The 21,576-nt window shown below is 37.9% G+C and overlaps 1 protein-coding gene across 1 annotated transcript in view; it reads left to right on the forward strand.

The window, feature by feature from the left end:
• The window catches only part of LOC128211458 (B9 domain-containing protein 1-like), a 138,974-nt gene extending 134,226 nt beyond the window's left edge, over window positions 1-4,748 (forward strand). The window contains exon 6 of the mRNA XM_052916276.1: window positions 4,332-4,748. Within this exon, the coding sequence (XP_052772236.1) occupies window positions 4,332-4,483 (152 nt within the window). The 3' untranslated portion in view covers window positions 4,484-4,748. The remainder of the gene's footprint in view (window positions 1-4,331) is intronic.
• The last annotated feature ends 16,828 nt before the right edge of the window (window positions 4,749-21,576 follow it).

Consider the following 21,576-nt stretch of genomic DNA (forward strand, 5'->3'; position numbering starts at 1 on the left):
AGACAGCGGAATTGAAATTATTTGATTGTGTTGTTTGTATGTTTATAATGTATTGTGTTTTTTGAATATTTGAATATCAATTTTGCCATTCGTTTGCATCCCTAATACAAAGTATTAAAACAAAATCAAATATGACATGTTTTGATCTTGCAGTTTTTGTTTTAAGGGTGTCAATTGTCAACTTTTCTGTTAAGAATGTTCCCGTGATCAAATTTCAATGAAATTTTGTATTAGTAATATATCAGATAAAACTTATATAAAATTTGGTTATTTGCATTTTTCTCCAAACACTTTTCCTAAAATATGATAAAAACTTGGTGGCCAATAAGAAATTCGCCGTAGTGTATATACATGTTAAACTGTACATAGCACAACTTTTAATTTATTGAACTAACCCTCTGATAGTATTCTGCATTCACGGTCATCCTCTTTGGTACAGCGTGCTTGTGCAACATTCATGAAGAAAATGAACATGTACCCTGTTGTTGATCTGGATCATTTTGGTTGGGAGAGGAGAAATTGGATGTTTCCAAACCATAGAGGCTGACTTTGTTTCTGGTTTGTATAGGCTAATGTAGATCTTGTCCGTGGTTATTATTTTCTGTAAGAACCTGTTTACCTCTCGTTTGTATTTACGGATAAACTCTTGGGAGGGCGTTAACGGACCACCTTTTCCTCTGTAGAGAGCAACCTTTGGACCCATCTGGCACTTACTTTTGATAAATTGAAATGTCCTTTCATGAACAACTGTCCTTTTTAGCTGAATGGAGTCACCAATTTCCCTGTCCTCCGCCGGTCTTCTTGTAACATGTTCTGCACTGAATTTACGTCACTTTCACTCGGGACTGACAGGCTGCCAGAACTCTGCTTTAAATCACACACATTTTCATGCACTTCACTAAAACATCCATGCCAGCCTTGAACATGTTGGCTTTGATTTATCCTTTGTTAGAAACGTATTTGTAGCAGTCATTCTGTTGCGAACACAGGGATTGATCACAGCGCGCTGTTACAAGTGTGAAGTGTGAACATTGGAGCTTTTTCCGACATCTTGAAAATACCTTTCTGCTTCCGTTGATCGTTATTAACTTGTTTACAGTTAGATGATGTCAATAATTTGCGCAGTGTTGCAGCTGATGTCATACTGTCATCATATGTTTTAACATGATGTTTTGGCAACTATTATTAAAGGGACTAATTAAGACAAATGTTTTTTTTCTGTAACGAATCTCAGGACAATTATTTTATAAAATGTTTTACTCTTTAATAACATGATTGTAAAAAAAATACCAAAATGTAAAATAAAAATTGTGTCAGAGACCAGGTTCGAACCGGTCGCCAAAATTGCAGTTAAGCGTTTTATCCAATGGACTACCAAGGCTTACCCTAAACAGATGGAATATTTAAGCTAATTATATCTAACTTGGTAATATCACTTGATAACATCGACTAGCAAATCAAGCATAATGAATAAATTCTACTAGGTAGGCATTCGTAGTAATCTTTTTTAATGAAAAAATACGAAAATACTGCGAAAAATAAATTAATTGTAAACTATGTGGTACTTTAGTTAGTAAGTTTCAATGCATTGTACACATCGATACCAAGTTTATGTCAATTTTTGACAATTTTCTTCTTTTTTCCCGCTATTTCATCATACGGAGTGCAGCCCCTTAAAGACAGAGTAGTATATAGATTTGTGAACAATTTTCAGAAAACGTCATTTTCAAGTTGCTCAGGGAAGCGCTATATGGGTTGTCTTAACAACAATATCCTTCCTTAATATGAGATATTATAATTTTAATTTACTCGTGAATAGTCTATATACACAGCTATATATTATGTATTATATTTCAAAAGAAAAGCACAGCTTTTTAGAGATTTTTTTTTTATAAAAAAGCACAGCTTTTGCTAACCATTCTTTGAAAGCTCAGCTATCGCTAAGCTTTTTAAAGAACAAGATAGCTTAGAAAAGCTCACCTTTTGAAAAGCACAGCTTTAGCTAAGCTTAAGCTGTGCTTTTCAGGAAGGTGTGCTTAGTTTTTGCACTGGAAATTGAACCGTAGCTTACCAGTTTCAAACCTGATGTCGTTTGTCAATGCTAAGCTTAAGCTGTGCTTTTCACGAAGGTGTGCTTAGTTTTTGCACTGGAAATTGAACCGTAGCTTACCAGTTTCAAACCTGATGTGGTTTGTCAATTATCCACATAGCTGGACCTGCTTTTTCAACTCAACTCAACTCAACACAGCTTAAACTCTGTAATGTTTGTTTTAATTTAAGTGGAAGAACATTATAGGCTAAGCTTGAAACATGATTTAAACACAATTTAATAAAGACACTTTTCAGATACTATACTTCAATATATACTTGCCGAATCCTCAAATTTCATATAATATGTTTTATAAAACCCAATAGCATTAAATGGGCAACTAACAGCAAAAAATGCAAACTTTTTTGTCACTGCATGTAAGTGTATATCTATGGTGAATTGTATAAATTAAGATATAAACTTTACATGTTTTATTCCATTTTGTAACATATTGTGATAATTCATGGCATTTAGACTCTACACCAGAGCAATGCATACAACACATAAATCTTAGGTGTTAGATTTTGTCATTATCAATGAGAATGGAAGATTTTGTTAAACATGATTGTAATCTATTTTTATCTGAAAACTAGACTTAAATACATGTAGTATGAAAATAATTTGCAGCCTTTCATTGCGGTTTCAAGGTTACGACCTGACCTAAAGGCCAAGAATCAGAAAATGGTTTTACCAGTAAACTGTACATAACATCATATGCAAAACAACCATATATATATATCACTCACCAGATTGTAAATGGGCCCTTTAAAATGCAAAAAAGTATATGTTTTTAGCAAGTGCTTTTTCACAATATGCGATATATTCATTAATTTTAATGGATACAAATATCTTTTTTAATAGGAATAAAACATTTGTTGACACAAACAGCGATTACAAATAACAGTTATGTAGAAAATGTACACATTCAAGTGTGGAACTATTATGCTATAGCATATTTGAGTGATGCAATAATGACTTCATGATTGATAGGCACATAAGTAACGACTAAGGGAGGCGATTATTGAAAATAATCACCTTTCAAAAACTGAGTTCAAATTTTCACCAAAACCCATGTGCAGCTGGTGAAAATGGGGTGGAAAATTTGTGGCAGTTGGTGTTCTTTTGATATTCCACCCTTTAAATGCAACACTGATAATATCTATCTACCCAGACTGATGATATCCATTTACCCAGACTGGTAACATCCATCTTCCCAGACTGATGATATCCATTTACCCAGACTGATAACATCCATCTTCCCAGACTGATGATATCCATTTACCCAGACTGATAACATCCATCTACCCAGACTGATGATATCCATTTACCCAGACTGATAACATCCATCTACCCAGACTGATGATACCCATTTACCCAGACTGATAACATCCATCTACCCAGACTGATGATATCCATTTACCCAGACTGATAACATCTATCTTCCCAGACCGATGATATCCATTTACCCAGACTGATAACATTCATCTTCCCAGACTGATGATATCCATCTTCCATAAACTCACAATATCCATCCACACAGACTGATGATACACATCTTCCCAGACTGATGATATACATCTACCCAGACTGATGATCTACATCTAACCAGACTGATGATATCCAATAACCCAGACTGATGATATCCATCTTCCCAGACTGATGATATCCATCTTCCCAGACTCATAATATCCATCCACCCAGACTGATGATATCCATCTTCCCAGACTCATAATATCCATCCACCCTGACTGATGATACCCATCTTTCCAGACTCATAATATGCATCCACCCAGACTGATGATATCCATCTTCCCAGACTCATACTATACATCCACCCAGACTGATGATATCCATCTTCCCAGACTCATTATATCCATCCAACCAGACTGATGATACCCATCTTCCCAGACTCATAATATCCATCAACTCAGACTGTTGATACCCATCTTCCCAGACTCATAATATCCATCCACCCAGACTGATGATACCCATCTTCCCAGACTGATGATATACATCTACCCAGACTGATGATATCCTGAATAACCCAGACTGATGATATCAATCTTCCCAGACTGATGATATCCATCTTTCCCGACCCATTATATACATCCACCCAGACTGATGAAATCCATCTTCACAGACTAATGATATCCATTGACCCACACTGATAATATCCATAAAACCCAGACTGGTGATGTTGATTCAAGTGTTTAATTAAACCCTTTCTTTGTTTCTGTTACAGTTACACGTGTACGTACCCAGGGGTTTGTTACAGTGATGTTTAACGTTGTCATGAAGGACATGAAAAAACTTGGCTATGATGTTCTTCCGTCTGATGTTTCCCATGTCAACATGCCAGAAAATGTCGGCGTCAACACAGAAACTGTGATGTAATAATGGCTTATATCAGCTGCGGACTTTTATACAAAAGTGGGTTTTAAATTTGTGGCTGAAATTTGTGATAAAAAAGTGCAACAAATTTATCTTATTCTAAATGGTGAAATATGACTGCTTTATAAATAACAGAAAATTGTTTTAGTTAATGTCAAGAAATATATTTTTCATCATTTAAGGCAGTAACATGACTTGTATACCTGTAGAAAACAATTGATAGCAAACTTTAAATGATGAAATAGACATTAAATATAAAAGGAATGTTTTAACATGTCTTTTGCACCAGTAGATCTATCAACATTGATCATGATCTTCAACTTCAACGCCGTCCAGATTTCTGGATATTAAGTGTAGTAAAACTGAGGTCGTTTGAACAGGTGGTCGTTCAAGAACTGGCGATCACTCAAGGTTGAAGCTTAGTCCTGTCCATCATTCCTTCTATTTTCATATAAAGCATACTGGCGCTGGATCGAAACCTGAATAAGTCGTGGAGTCGAGCACCATTGCCAGTCCATAACACTTTTTTGAATTAAATGCAAATTATGGGCCTTTATTATTTGACTTAGAAATTCAGGTTACCGTAAATGACTGGGTATTAGACGCCCTTTTTTTCCTCAGATTTCGATGCAAAAAAATGCCTGCGTATAATAACCCGTAACAATTTTTCAAAGTTTTTTTCTGAGGTCGATTTTTAAGCTGAGAGTTTGTTTACATTTATGTAGAAAGGGAAGTTACTCGCGTCATATTGATCGATTATATACGGGTTAAAACGGCAAGTTAAAGATCGGTATACGGTATATCGTAAGACGTTTATAATTTTAACAAAAATATTTTTGGATTAAATGTTTTTCGATTAAAGTTATTCAATTTAATTTTGAATAATAAATTGAATTGAACAATAATTAAACTTGCATATAAGAAAGCAAAGTTGGGCACTGTCAAAATATTTTTTGTCAGTTGTACGATAAGGTGTGAAAAACTCGACTGCCTTTAACCTGTTAACATACCAATACTACAAACTGTTGCGATAATGGTCTTGTTTATTCGCACTTTGTCACGTTCTTTATTCTTTTCTGTAGGTGTTGACATTTTGAGAACAAACTCGTACAATGTAAGGTCTTTGCAAAACTTAACTTATCATTCTTGACGTATTTTGTTTACGATATACTGTCAGAAAGAATCTTACAAATTGTCATAAAAGGTACTTTTTAGTGCCATCCAACAACAAATTGTCACACTAGGTACTTTTTAGTGCCATCATGGGGAAAGTGCGTACATCGTACACAGCACGAGAAAAGCTAGCTGTTATCAGCTATGCTGAAGAGCACGGCAATCATGCAGCGGGTCGCCAGTACACGATGAATGAGGTTAACGTACGCAAGTGGCGAAAACAGAAGCACGAATTAATGGCGGTTACTACACGGACAAGACGACCAAAGACATGACGGAAGATGAAATGGAGCGTTTCTTCGAGAGTGACGACGATGACGAGCACATATTTTTTTCCCTGCGTCTAATACCCCCTATCGTCTTATAACCAGTCATTTACGGTATAAGGTTTTGCATGTTACAGCACACATAGGTTAATATTTCAGCAACTACTTGATGTGTTGCATTGAGACTTTATACAATGGTACTCAACCATCCGATCTACTTAAATAACCAAGTAAGATGTCTCTAGTTTGCATTAAATTCAAATAATGGCCCTTTTTTATTCGACTTAGAAATTGTGGTAAAGGTTTTGCATGTAACCACATTTATATAAATATCTCAGCACATCATGAATTGCATTAAAATCTAATCTAACAGTGATCCATGCATGTTTCGCCAAAACTTTTCAATCCTTACACTGAAAAGCGGCGGAATAGTCGAGTGCGCTGTCTCTGTAACAGCTCTTGTTAACCAGGTTTTCACATAGTTAAACCTGGTTATAAGAATGACGAACGTCGTTGTTCGGGCGGGCGGCCAGGCAGGCAGGCGGCCGGCTGCGTCAAACTCACCTATGAAACTGAATAACTTTAGTCAGGATTGACATATCTTGACCTGACTTGGTTTAAAGGAAGAGTTTATCGAGACCTTCCATGGGATTGCATTTTGGGTCCCTTGGGTCAAGGCCAAGGTCACTGTTAATAAAAATAGAAAAATGGTTGGAACTGCATAATTTTAGTTAGGGTTGACATATCTTGACCCAACTTGGTATAAAGGAAGAGTTTATGAGACCTTTCATGGGTTGTGTTTTGGGTCCCTAGGGTCAAGGTCAAGGTCACTGTTTCTTAAAATAGAAAAATGGTTGAAACTGAATAACTTTAGATTGGGTTGGCAGGGGAAGAGTTTATGGAGACCATTCATGGGATTGCGCTTGGGGCCATGGGTCAAGGCCAAGGTCACTGTTACTAAAAATAGAAAAATGGTTGAAACTGAATTTTTTTAGTTAGGGTTGACATATCTTGACCGAACTGTGTATAAAGGAAGAGTTTATGGAGACCTTTCATGGGATTGTATTTGGGGTCCTTTAGGGTCAAAGTCAAGGTCACTGTTACTAAAAATAGAAAAATGGTTGAAACTGAATAACTTTAGTTAGGGTTGACATGTCTTGACCCAACTTGGTATAAAGGAAGAGCTTATGGAGACCATTCATGGGATTGCATTTGGGGTGCCTAGGTTCAAGGTCAAGGTCACTGTTACAAAAAATAGAAAAACAGTTGAAACTGAATAACTTTAGTTACGATTCACATATCTTGACCGAACTTGGTATAAAGGAAGAGTTTATGGAGACCTTTCATAGGATTGCGTTTGGGTTCCCTAGGGTCAAGGTTACTGTGACTTAAAATAGAAAAACAGACACAGACTGAAGCTCTTCTGTCAATCATTGAAAACCTGGTTTCGTCGCATTGCGGCGTTTCTTGTCTTATTTTTTTTTTAAATTTCAGCAATGAAATTTGTACCATGTGTATTGTTTCAAAAAAAAATATAATTGTTGTCCTTGGATTACCTCTACTATGACATTTTGACCTGGTTACTTATTTTTGAAGCGACAGCAATACAATTTTGACCATGTGTACAAATATCAATGTTGTACTTAGATGACCTTGACGATGACCTTTTGAGCCGATTTCTTATTTTTGGACCTAGGCTATGGGAATGAAATATATACCATGTGTGCAGTTTTGAAATGATCAATGTTGTCCTCGGATGAGGTACATGTATACTGTGACCTTTTGACCTAATTTCATATTTTGATATCAATAATGAAATTTGGACCAATTTGGACCATATGTACAGTTTTGAAAAAGTTTTGATTAAGGGCCATCATGACCCTTTTGTTAGCTCACCTGAGCACAAATTGCTGAAGGTTGGCTATTGTGATTGGTCTATGTCCGGCGTCCCTTGTGCGGCGTCAACAATTGGTTATAATCATCATCTCCTTAACCACTTGGACAATTTTAATGAGACTTCATAGGGATGATCCTTTGTTGGTGCTTTTTCAAAATTGTTCAAAGAAATGAATCACATGCAGAGAACTCTGGTTGCCATGGCAACCTAAAGTAAAAGCATCAACAATTGGTTATAATCATCATCTTCTCCTTAACCGCTTGGTCAATTTTAATGAAACTTCATAGGAATGATCCATGGTTGTTGCTTTTTCAAAATTGTTCAAAGAAATTAATCCCATGCAGAACTCTGGTTGCCTGCCAGACACTGTATTATCCAGGGAGAAAAATTGGCCTCACCCCGTGGGTTACAAGTTCATTATAAATACATTTTGTTAAAATCTGATAGTTATGTAAAGTTTACTCTTGAAGCAAGGTTTTATTGGATGGTGCACTGTTTGTTGTTTGTGTGTCTATACTTAAAGTTCTATCAGTGTGCAAGCAATTAAGCATAGTTTTGTCAGTATGCAGGCAAATAAACGACGTTCTGTCAGTGTGTAGGCTATTGAACAAAGTCCTGTCAGTGTGCAGGCAACTGAAAAAAGTCCTGTCAGTGTATGAGAATCAAATTCTGTCAGTGTGCAGTCAATCATCAAGTCCTGTCAGTGTGCAGAAAACTGTGACAAGTCCTGTCAGTGTGCAGGCACATGTGACAAGTCCTGTCAGTGATTATCCAGGCAACATGTTTGACCAGTATGTTTTTTCAATATTCTTTGATGACAAAAATCAAGCTATATTGATTACAAAGGTTAAACTCTGTTACTCAGGTGAGCGATTTAGGGCCATTATGGCCCTCTTGTTCTTTTTTCATGTTTTATTAAACAAACTCTTTAGTCTCATGAGCATGTTTGTGCATTCAGTATTTTTAAGCCAAAATCAGGCAGTTTCTGTATAAGTAATTCCATAGATTGTGCTGAAATCATAGAATACTGAACATACTACCCTCCCATTTGAAACAAAAATTTTGAAGTTGTGTATCGTTGTGAATGGGCCAAGTCTTTAGAATTTCTTTAACTTGAAAAAAAACACTACCTAAAAAAATGGTTGTCATCAATTTTTAAGTGGTTTAGTGATAGTACAAATGTTAAATGTAAATATATTAGATACATTAAATGAGTTATTTTAAATTAGTCGAATAAAACATTTTAATTATTTCGAAGTCTTTATAAATAGTACTTTAAAACATAAAAGAGACAAACAATAATTAGAATAAGTCTTTTTTTCTTCTTTTTTTTGAATCTCCTTTCATTTTGATTGTACAATATCTAAAATGAATATACAGGTACCATGTATGCATTAAGTGTCATTCAACAAAATTAATGAAGTTAAGTGACTGTTTGTTTTAGTAATACAAACTTACTTTTTTATGTATATCCAAATGACTTCTCATTACAAAATTTGCATATCACATGACTTTCTTAATGCCAAAAATTATATGTTGCTTTATATACAAATTGTTTTCATTTTTTAACTAAGAAGTTATTGGTTTAAATATTTATACCCCCGACAAACGAAGTTTGAAGGGGGTATATTGGAGTCACCCTGTGGTCGGGCGTTTGGTCAGTCGGTCGGTCGGTTTGTCGGTCGGTCTGTTGCAATTTACCTTGTCTGGAGCATAACTTAAAAACTACTGGATGGAATTGGATTAAACTTCATACAATGATAGAGCATAATGAGAGGAAGTGCAGTGTACAATAACCATAACTCTATTCTTGCTTATTACTGAGTTATTACCTTTGTTACTTTTTTTAGTCCGGAGTATAACTTGAAAAGTACTGGATGGAATTCATTAAAACTTCATACAATGGTAAAGCACAATGGGAGGAAGTGCAATGTTCAAGAACCATAACACTACTTTAGCTTATTACTGAGTTATTGCCCTTTATTTTATTTTTTTGCTGTCAATTTTTTTTCCTGAAATTAACTTGCAAACTACTAGATGGAATTTACTTCATACAATGGTAAAGCACAATGAGAGGAAGTGCAGTGCACAATAACCATAACTTTATTTCAGCTTATTACAGAGTTACTGCCCTTTGTTACTTTTTTCTTGTCCGGAGCATAACTTGAAAACTATTGGATGGAATTTAATAAAACTTCATACAGTGATAGATCATAATGAGAGGGAGTGCAGTGTACAGGAACCGCAATTCTATTTCAGCTAATTACAGAGTGACTGCAATTTGTTACTTTTTTCTTGTCCAGAGCATAACTTGAAAACTATTGGATGGAATATAATAAAACTTCATACAGTGATAGATCATAATGAGAGGTAGTGCAGTGTACAAGAACCACAATCTATTTCAGCTAATTACAGAGTTACTGCCCTTTGTTACTTTTTCTTGTCCGGAGCATAACTTGAAAACTATTGGATGGAATTTAATAAATCTTCATACAGTGATAGATCATAATGAGAAAGTGTAGTGTACAGGAACTGCAATTCTATTTCAGCCAATTACAGAGTTACTGCCCTTTGTTACTTTTTCTTGTCCAGAGCATAACTTGAAAACTACCGGATGGAATGTAATAAATCTTTATACAATGGTACAGCACAATGAGAAGGAGTTCAGTGTACATGAATCACTACACTATTTTAGCAACTTACAGAGTTATTGCCTTTTTCTGTGTGTTTTTTTTGTCAAACTTTTGTCCAGACAGTAACTTGAAAACCACTAGATGTAATAGCATAAAACTTACATACAATGATAAATCATAATGAGAGGCGGCGTTCGGGGGTATTAATCACCTTCAGTGATAGCTCTAGTTTTAAACAAAATAATCATAATTACACTGTTAAGCTAAAAAATATTCAACCGCAGAAAAGGGAGGTAATGCAACAATTAAAATTGACACATTTAAGTGGCGATTTTCCACTTAAAACAACATTGCGGTTTATATGTTGGTGACAACATTGATTATTTTTCATTCGATGATTCTTGTATCACATTTATTGGGAAACAGAAGCTTAATTTTCTTTGTATGAAATTTCATTTGAAAATGTTTAGAGTTTCTAGAGATTCCAGTCTAAAACCTCAAAAAGAGTCCAACAACTGCACAGGCAAAGCGCTTAATTGCTCCATCCACGTAACCACATAGCATATAACGAGTAAGTGGCCGAAGTAGATTTTGTTGATAGTTCCAATAAGTTTCTTTTTAATAAAGCATCGTGTGGACCTCAGGATTGAAATTTTTTCTTCACCTTACATCCTATATATTTCAAGAACTTATTTATATTAGACCAACATAACGCAAAACATACATTTTTAACAGTTTAAAGGTCCAAAAATATATCTTTTACCCGACTTTTGTTTCTAATTCCCCTGTGCAATTTCGATTGGATGTTGTTCTTCGTTAACACTAATCGTCATAAAAATTTCACAAACATTAGACGTGAGCCTTTGAAATTATTTTAAGTCCATTTTGATAATATGGGTAATGTCAAAAAGTATAGATCACAAGGTGAAATATTTGAAATAAACTTTTGCAACTATTAGAGGCCACAATTGCAACCCACTTTTGATGGAAAAAAACAACAGATCACTTATGTTAATGTCAAGTTCAAGTAGCTAAATCTGAAATAAATTCAAATGCTTGACAACATTTTCTGAAATATTGCATTTAGTTTAAAGGTTTTTCCTTCCAGAAATCAAATTCAATTTCAACTGTACAATGAAACCTACCATGTTTAGAGACACACGGGCCCAAAATGACACCAAACGAGTTACACAAAGGTCACTGTATGTAATGTTCATACAACATTGTTAGCACTTGATGATATTAATGTTTTCAACCAAATATTCTTGAAGCTTGATTCAACAAAATGTTTTGCTTCCCTTAACTACCATAGGCCATGCCAGGACCACTCCAAGACATCCCAGACAACAAGTATCTAGTTACTAGTAGGGCTACACCTCGACATCCCGCTTACACCCAAGATCTACCTTAGGTAACCCAGAACAAAAGGACACTACCATATGAAAGAACAGAATTAAGCTAGCCAATGACAAGACAGAACACCAGGAATACTCAAGGGTGTCATCATTTTTCTTTGACACCAAAGAATTGACACCCTTAAAATACTAATGTCTTTTAGACATTTAGACTATCCCTTGACTGCACACCCCACAACGACCATGCTATTTTATAATTAACCTAGAATACCCTTAAAACAAAACTTAAGAAACTCAAGTTTTACTCTAGAGCATTCGAGAAATTTGCAAGAATACCCTTAAGAAATTGAACTGCTCAAGGGCACTCAAAACTACACAAAACACAGGCAAAACTACATAAAGGTTACACATTGACTATTAAAGGAACTACCCAAGCACAATGAAGGTCTATCCAAAAATACTCTATTTCTACCCAAGGACGTCCCAGGAATTAAAAGGATGCTCCATAAGTTCCCAAGGATACTCCAGAACTACCCAGGACAAACAAGAACTACCCAAGGACATCCAACGACTAACCAAAGACGTCCAAGGTCTTCCCAATGTCAATCTAAAAGGACCAAAGAACACTCCAGGACTTATCAAAATATATACACGCCAGAGCTACTAGTGTTTGAAAATCGGACTCAATTTGCTTTCGATAAGCGAATCGATTCGACCCAAGCATTTCGATTTTCTATTGGACAGTAATCGAAAGTTCATATTATCATTTGGAAATACATTTGTTAAACATAGTAGCACCATAATCAGTTGAATGGCTCAACCTTGAATCAGTTCATGTGATATTAAAGTTATGCCTTTTGTCACAGTTAAATAAATTCCTTAACATGTTATGGTATTTAAAAACTTATCGAAAGAACAAAATAACAAACCGCAAATATAAAAATTGCACAACAGTTGCTAAATGAGGCACACTGTATGAAGTAATCTAAGCGTTTTATTTAAGTAAAAGAATATTTGATAGTTGTAAACCTTCAATAACATGTTAAAGTGATGAATTAGTAAAAACATGTTAATTTCATTATCACAATTCGCATGTCTAGGTTGTCTTTCGTTGAGAACCCTGCTCTTTAAAACCTGAAAAGCAATCGACCTCACATTGCCTTACTGGAGAAATACATCCTTCTCTGAGGTCACGGCGTCATCAGAAGGTGCCGCCATTATCTAAGATAGTGACATTCCTTGTAAGATAAATTCAACTACAATTTACCGGAAAGAAAAAATAACATTTAATAGACTTTAATCATTTCATCAAGACCTACACAAGGACACCAAGACACTCCTGGACTACATAAGGACATCCCAGACAGAAACACCTCAGGACTACCCAATGACACTCTGGTACTACAAAGGGACATCCCAGGCAGGAACACCTCAGGACTACCCAATGACACTCTGGTACTACAAAGGGACATCCCAGGCAGGAACACCTCAGGACTACCCAATGACACTCTGGTACTACAAAGGGACATCCCAGGCAGGAACACCTCAGGACTACCCAATGACACTCTGGTACTACATAAGGACATCCCAGACAGAAACACCTCAGGACTACCCAATGACACTCTGGTACTACAAAGGGACATCCCAGGTAGGAACACCTCAGGACTACCCAATGACACTCTGGTACTACAAAGGGACATCCCAGGCAGGAACACCTCAGGACTACCCAATGACACTCTGGAACTACACACGGACATCCCAGGCAGGAACTCCCCAGGACTACCCAATGACACTCTGGAACTACACACGGACATCCCAGGCAGGAACTCCCCAGGACTACCCAATGACACTCCGGAACTACACAAGGACATCCCAGGCAGGAACATCCCAGGACTACCAAATGACACTTTGGAACTTCACAAGGACATCCCAGGCAGGAAAACCCCAGGACTACCCAATGACACTGTGGTACGTACTACACTAGGAGATCCCAGGCAGGAACACCCCAGGACTACCAAATGACACTCAGGAACTACACAAGGACATCCCAGGCATGAACTCTCAGGACTACCAACTGACACTTTGGAACTTCACAGGGACGTCCCAGGCAGAAAAAACCCAGGACTACCCAATGACACTCTGGAACTACACAAGAACATCCGAGGCAGGAACACCCCAGGACTACCAAATGACTGCCCAGATCTACACAAGGACATCCCAGGTAGGATCACCCCAGGACTACCCAATGACAATCTGGAACTACACAATGACATCCCAGGCAAGAACACCCAAGGGCTATCCAATGACACTCTGAAGCTACACAAGGACATCCCAGGCAGGAACACCCAAGGACTACCTAATGACTGTCCAGAACTACACAAGGACATCCCAGGCAGGAGCACCCCAGGACTACCAAATGACACTCTGAAACTACACACAGACATCCCAGGCAGGAACACCTAAGGACTAACCAATGACTATCCAGAACTTCACAAGGACATCCAAGGCAGGAACACCCCAGGACTACCCAATGACACTCTGGAACTACACACGGACATCCCAGGCAGGAACACCCCAGCACTACACAATGACTATCCAGAACTACACAAGGACATCCAAGGCAGGAACACCCCAGGGCTACCCAATAACAATCCAGAACTACGCAAGGACATCTAAGGCAGGAACACCCCAGGACTACACAATGACACTCTGGAACTACACTAGGAGATTCCAGGCAGGAACACCCCAGGACTACGCAATGCCACTCTGGAACTACACAAGGACATCCCAGGCAGGAACACCCCAGGACTTCCCAAATATACTCTTGAACTACACAAGGACATTCCAGCCAGGAACACCCCAGGACTACCCTATGACACTCTGATATTCACAAGGACATACCAGGTAGGGACACCTAAGAACTACCCAATGTCACTCTGGAACTATAAAAAGGACATCCCAGGCAGGAACACCCCAAGACTACCAAAAGATACTCTTGAAGTACACAAGGACATTCCAGGCAGGAACACCCGTGACTACCCAATGACACTCTGTAACTACACAAGGACATTCCAGGCAGGAACACCCAAGGACTACCCAATGAAATGCTAGAACTACACACAGACGACCCAGGCAGGAACACCCAAGGACTACCCAATGAAATGCTAGAACTACACACAGACATCCCAGGCAGGAACACCCCAGGACTACCCAATGACACTCAGATATTCACAAGGGCAACCCAGGAAGGAACACCCCAGGACAACCCAATGACATTCTGGAAATATAAAGAGGACATCCCAGGCAGTAACACCCCAAGACTACACAATGAAACACTAGAACTACACACAAACATCACAGGCAGGAACACCCCAGGACTTCCCAATGACACTCTGGAAATATAAAAAGGACATCCCAGGCAGTAACACTCCAAGACTACACAATGAAACTCTAGAACTACACACGAACATCACAGGCAAGAACACCCCAGGACTTCCCAATGACTATCCAGAACTACACAAGGACATCCCAGGCAAGAACACCCCAGGACTACCAAATGACACTCTGGAACTACACACGGACATCCCAGGTAGGATTACGCCATCACTACCCAATGACACTCTCGAACTACACAAGGACATCCCAGGCAGGAACACCCAAGGACTACCCAATGACAGTCTGATATTCACAAGGACATCCCAGGTAGGAACACCCCAGGACTACCCAATGACACAATGGAACTATAAAAAGGACATCCCAGGCAGGAACACCCCAAGACTACCCAATGACACTTTATTACTACACAAGGACATCCCAGGCAGGAACACCCCAAGACTACCCAATGACACTTTGGAACTACACAAGGAGATCCCAGGCAGGAACACCCCAAGACTACCCAATGACACTTTATTACTACACAAGGACATCCCAGGCAGGAACACCCCAAGACTACCCAATGACACTTTATTACTACACAAGGACATCCCAGGCAGGAACACCCCAAGACTACCCAATGACACTTTGGAACTACACAAGGAGATCCCAGGCATGAACACCCCAAGACTACCCAATGACACTTTATTACTACACAAGGACATCCCAGGCAGGAACACCCCAAGACTACCCAATGACACTTTGGAACTACACAAGGAGATCCCAGGCAGGAACACCCCAAGACTACCCAATGACACTCTGGAACTACACAAGGACATCCCAGGCAGGAACACCCCAAGACTACCCAATGACACTTTATTACTACACAAGGACATCCCAGGCAGGAACACCCCAAGACTACCCAATGACACTTTGGAACTACACAAGGACATCCCAGGCAGGAACACCCCAAGACTACCCAATGACACTTTGGAACTACACAAGGACATCCCAGGCAGGAACACCCCAAGACTACCCAATGACACTTTGGAACTACACACGGACATCCCAGGCAGGAACACCCCAAGACTACCCAATGACACTTTGGAACTACACAAGGACATTCCAGGCAGGAACACCCGTGACTACCCAATGACGCTCTGTAACTACACAAGGACATCCCAGGCAGGAACTTCCCAGGACTACCCAATGACACTCTGGAACTTCACAAGGACTTCCCAGGCAGGAACACCACAGGACTATCCAATGACACTCCGGAGCTATATAAGGACATCCCAGTCAGGAACACCTCAGGACTATCCAATGACACTCTGGAGCTATATAAGGACATCCCAGGCAGGAACACCTCAGGACTATCCAATGACTGTCCAGAACTACACAAGGACATCCCAGGCAGGAACACCTCAGGACTATCCAATGACTGTCCAGAACTACACAAGGACATCCCAGGCAGGAGCACCTCAGGACTATCCAATGACACTTTGGAACTTCACAAGGACTTCCCAGGTAGGAACACCTCAAGACTATCCAATGATACTCTGGAGCTATATAAGGGCATCCCAGGCAGGAATACCTCAGGACTACCCAATGACACTCTGGAGCTATATAAGGACATCCCAGGCAGGAACACTTCAGGACTATCCAATGGCACTCTTCGTCATGAAGTCACTAAATGCCTCTACTTGTATACCGTGCACACTGGAAATGACGTCGTGGACGTCCAGTAGAATTCCGGAATAACTTCATTATATGTTACCTTCAATTTGCAGAGCTAATTAGGAGTATATATGTAAAAAAAACTCGTACCTAAGCAAACAATGACTTCCTTAGCAACCATTTTCCTCCTAAGCATCCAAAGATTTCATTAGCAACCAATAATTTCCTTAGCAACCACATAATTCTAGAGCAACCAAGAACATTGACTTACTTAGCAACCATTTACTTCTTAAGCAGCCAATGACATCCTTAAAAATCAATGACGTCCCTGTCCTTAGCAAGTTGCAACATTCTTAAAAACCTCTGACTTGTTGTTCATTCTAATCAGGTGAGCAATATAGGTTTTGCTCTCTTGATTAGCAAATTGTTGAGATCGTCTAAGAACAGCATAGCTCAACGACCTGGTTGAATATCTTGATGCATCAAATGTTTAAAATAATGTGAAACGTATGTCACTGTGAACACCCTTTTTCTTATTTTTGTCATCTGTGGTACCCAACTAGTATGTTTAATAAATACATGTAGATCGTACCTTAGAACCTTTGACGATTTTTCAAACTGAAACATGGTTCTAATTAAATTTACAGCACGATTCTAGCTGCAGGTGAAATATTGTGAACGTAATGCTATAATGCAAAAGGTATTTATTTTCGGATTTAAAGCAATACAACTGTAAGTTTTGCTAGCAATAACCTTAAAGCCAGTTTTTTACAATCATATATATTCTGCATTTTTACTAAAATCTAAGCACAGTTTTGCATTTGTTCTTTCAATATTGAATTATCGTATTAAGTAGTATATCATTTTAGTTTTTATTTATTATTTCACTTCAAACGTAACTGTACTTGTCTTGATTTTAATAATGTCAATCGCTTACGTATACCAAATCGGTCACGAATAATCCTTTTTTTACAGAAATTCAATTGCTCGGAGTAAATGAATATTGTATAAAAACAAAACAAATAACTTGCATTTATGGGGAAATCAACATCTTTTTACCCCAACAGCACCTAAATTTTGATCAATGATCGTAGTTGATTTTACACGGAAACAGTGAATTGATGCAATACTTTTGTGTCAGAACGCACATCGACTCCATTCCACCAATACATTCTAAGTAACGTATGTTTATAGGTTATGCTGCGTAGAACTCCTAATTCATAGAGCTTCACGCGGAGCTCTAAACATGCGGTATGTCCTGGCGCATAGAGCTTCACGCGGAGCTCTAAACATGCGGTATGTCCTGGCGCATAGAGCTTCACGCGGAGCTCTAAACATGCGGTATGTCCTGGCGCATAGAGCTTCACGCGGAGCTCTAAACATGCGGTATGTCCTGGCGCATAGAGCTTTCATAGGTGCTCTATAAGTTGCGTCCTGACGCATGAACGATAATTCAGGCCGTTTCGAACATTGACGAATGGGTCTTTCTTCGCAATGAGCTCACCACTTACGATAATGACTTTTACAGTCAAAGTATTATGTTCGGTGACTTATTAACCATCTGTGCTCTTCATACGATATAAGTATCCACCGCTAAAATGAATTGCGATCTTAACGGAAACGAAAAACATAACCACTTTATGCACCTTGTGCAAATGTATGTGTGTCAATGAGCAATAAATAGTACATTCAGACAGAATGAAATGTAATTTTCGGCTTTTGAATGTGGTGAACAGACGAACATTAATTTCCCATGGTTATTTATTCGCCAATAGGTGAGTTATTACTTGCACGAGGTTTTCTTGCTCGCTGTAGCCGCGTATTTCATTCAGCCTTGGGATTTGTCGGCGGTAACAACCGCATTTAATGTTTACGACCGAAAACTACAAATTTAGGGCTATGGCGTAAGATTGATATTTAGAATGTGTATGAATTATACTCTTGCGGTATCGCTGTTGTATATAGTTATATGATTTCATGTCCATGTATTGGATTTTATAATGAGAGTTGAATGTGTATTCACACCCATGTTGGGTATATGTATAATACACGGTTAGTACGTAGGTCGTTGCTCCCATCGGCTTATAGAGAAAATTCATTGGTTTATGTCTGTCCTATTGTGTATAATTAGAAATGTTTTATTTCCATTGGTCAGGTTTAATACAAGATTTGTTTAGTTTGGGTTAACAAATTGTAGGAAAGTGCAGTCCCAGGACAAAATGCCCACGATGACAATATGCTAGCTCGCCACAGTTCCCATGGTTCGTAAAGATATTTTACATATAGATCATATCTAGTGTTTTATCAGAGAGAACAAAATTGAATTACTTGCTTTATAATGCTATATAGACGGCAGTTATTTACCTTCAGTCAATGCATGACCCCAAAGAGGCCTATTATTGTGAGTGGTTTCCTCTATATTGATTGCGTATTGAACGTATTTCTGCCAAGTGAAGTGCATTTCCCGATCTTCAAATTATTCGTTAATATAGGGCAAATGACATAAATTTGGAAGTGCCTACTCATTATTAATTACATGCCTAATTTCTTTTAATTGACACATGGCAGTGAATCAAAGCATGGTTATACAATCTCCGACCATTGGCTACATTTATAGGTTATGAAGCTGAATGGTTTGTGCTAAACATGCTGGGTCTACTTGATCTCCTTTTTAGCTCGACTATTCGAAGAATAGGAGGGCTATACTATTCGCACCAGCGTCGGCGTCCGATTAAAGTTTTAGGGCAAGTTGGGATCTTCACTTATAACTTCAATACCCTTCACTCAATTGACTTAATACTTCACACAGTTGTTCGGGGCCATCACATAATGAGGTTAGATAACTCCATAGTATCCTTTATACAAATATGGCCCCTGATTGACTTTGGAACTTAGGTCTAAGTTTTAGGGCAGGTTGGGATATGTATAAATAACTTCTATACCCTTCATTCAGTTGAATTAATACTTCACACAGTTGTTAAGGACCATCACACAATGAGGTTACATAACTCCATTTTATCCTTAATACAAGTTATGGCCCCTGATTGACTTACGAACTTAGGTTAAAGTTCAAGGGCAAGTTTGGATTTTACTTAAAAAAACTTCTATACCTTTCATTCAACTGACTTAATACTTCGCACAATTAATGACGACCAATTTACAATAAGGTTACATAACACCATTAAAACCATAAATAGCAATTATGGCTATTGTTGATTTTTATGGCCCTTGATTGATTTATTTTTAAATTTTCTTTTTATTTCTTTTGACAAGCACATTTTTATATTCGTAACCAGATTTTCTCAAAGGGAAAACAAGTTATAAGAATTAATTACTTGTGTCATTGTTTGGTCGGGCTGGTTTGACATCTAGTGACCAAACTTGGTATATAGGAAGAGTTTATTGAGACCTTTCATGGGATTGCGTTTTGAGGCCCATATTATCAAGGTCAAGGTCAAAGCTACTATGAATAGAAAAATGGTTGGTATTGCATTACTTAAGTAAGGGTCGACATATTGCGAGCAAACTTGGTATATATAAAGATTTTATAGAGAATTTTCATGAGATTATGTTTTGGGCCCCCCAGAGTTATGGCCACTGTTTACTTTTAATTTGATTGTTATTGCTTTTGACAGGCACATACGTCATTATTGTATTCACTTCTAAGTCAAAGCGGCGTAGTCGAATGCGCTCTCTTACGACAGCTCTTGTTTGTTAATATTTTCTTCGCATTGCTCTTCACTCTATCGAATATTCAGTGGTAACGTGCAAGTTCTTTATTTTTTAACGTTGTTCATTTTTAGCGCACATGTGAAACTTTCTCCCCATATATGGTGTTGGGGTTCGTGAAGCACTATAAATCAGTTTTATTTCGCGAAAAAGGAAAACAACGGACTGTACTGGCCGTTTACTTCAACTAATTGTCACCATAGCGAAGGACGCGCTTGAGAGTTTTCAAAGCATAACGAAATTGTGGCTCCAATGACTACCCGCCGGGTTGTAGGTAAGATGCAAGGCGATTTATTTCGTTTTTCTACTTACCACCAATTTACTACATGTATTTGGATTACTATATTTTGGGTTCAATTCGCTTAAAATCTATCTACCGTGATCAATATTGGAAGACACGTAGACGCGATACATTGTTAAACTGTTGTCTGCTGCTTTTACAGTAAGGTATATATTTTTGCAATTGTAAACTTTCACTTTTGTTTGAATAGTTAGAAAACCGCTGTTTTTCAATTGTTATAAAAGTAATATATTTCTGTAGCAAGTATTCTTTAAAAGAACAAGAGGGAATAGTAAATAGTAAATATTCATTATCAACTATTATTTGGATTACTATTTGGATATCTTTAATATGCGCTTAATGCTTAACTTTTGATATGGGGTATGAAATAGTTTAGAGAGTGAATTACTCAATAAAAACAACAGCTATTGATACAACATGATCGTAAATTGAAATGAGATGGTTGAAAATTAACAATCATGATGCGGACAGCGATTTATACTTATACTGTTGTTTTCTGAAAATATGAAAATATAAGGCAATACCCCTACGGAAAAAGACTTAACGTTGAAAATGGACTATTCCAACCGGTTAGGACCGTCCAATGTGGTCACGTGATATCGTGAGTATAAATACAGCAAACCAGCGGATTTTATTCATTCTTGTCCTTGCTTCTGCGAGAGCAACAACTAGATAAGACAAGGTGTAAATATA

Source organism: Mya arenaria, chromosome 2 (assembly GCF_026914265.1).
Source record: "Mya arenaria isolate MELC-2E11 chromosome 2, ASM2691426v1".
NCBI classification, from domain to species: Eukaryota; Metazoa; Mollusca; class Bivalvia; order Myida; family Myidae; genus Mya; species Mya arenaria.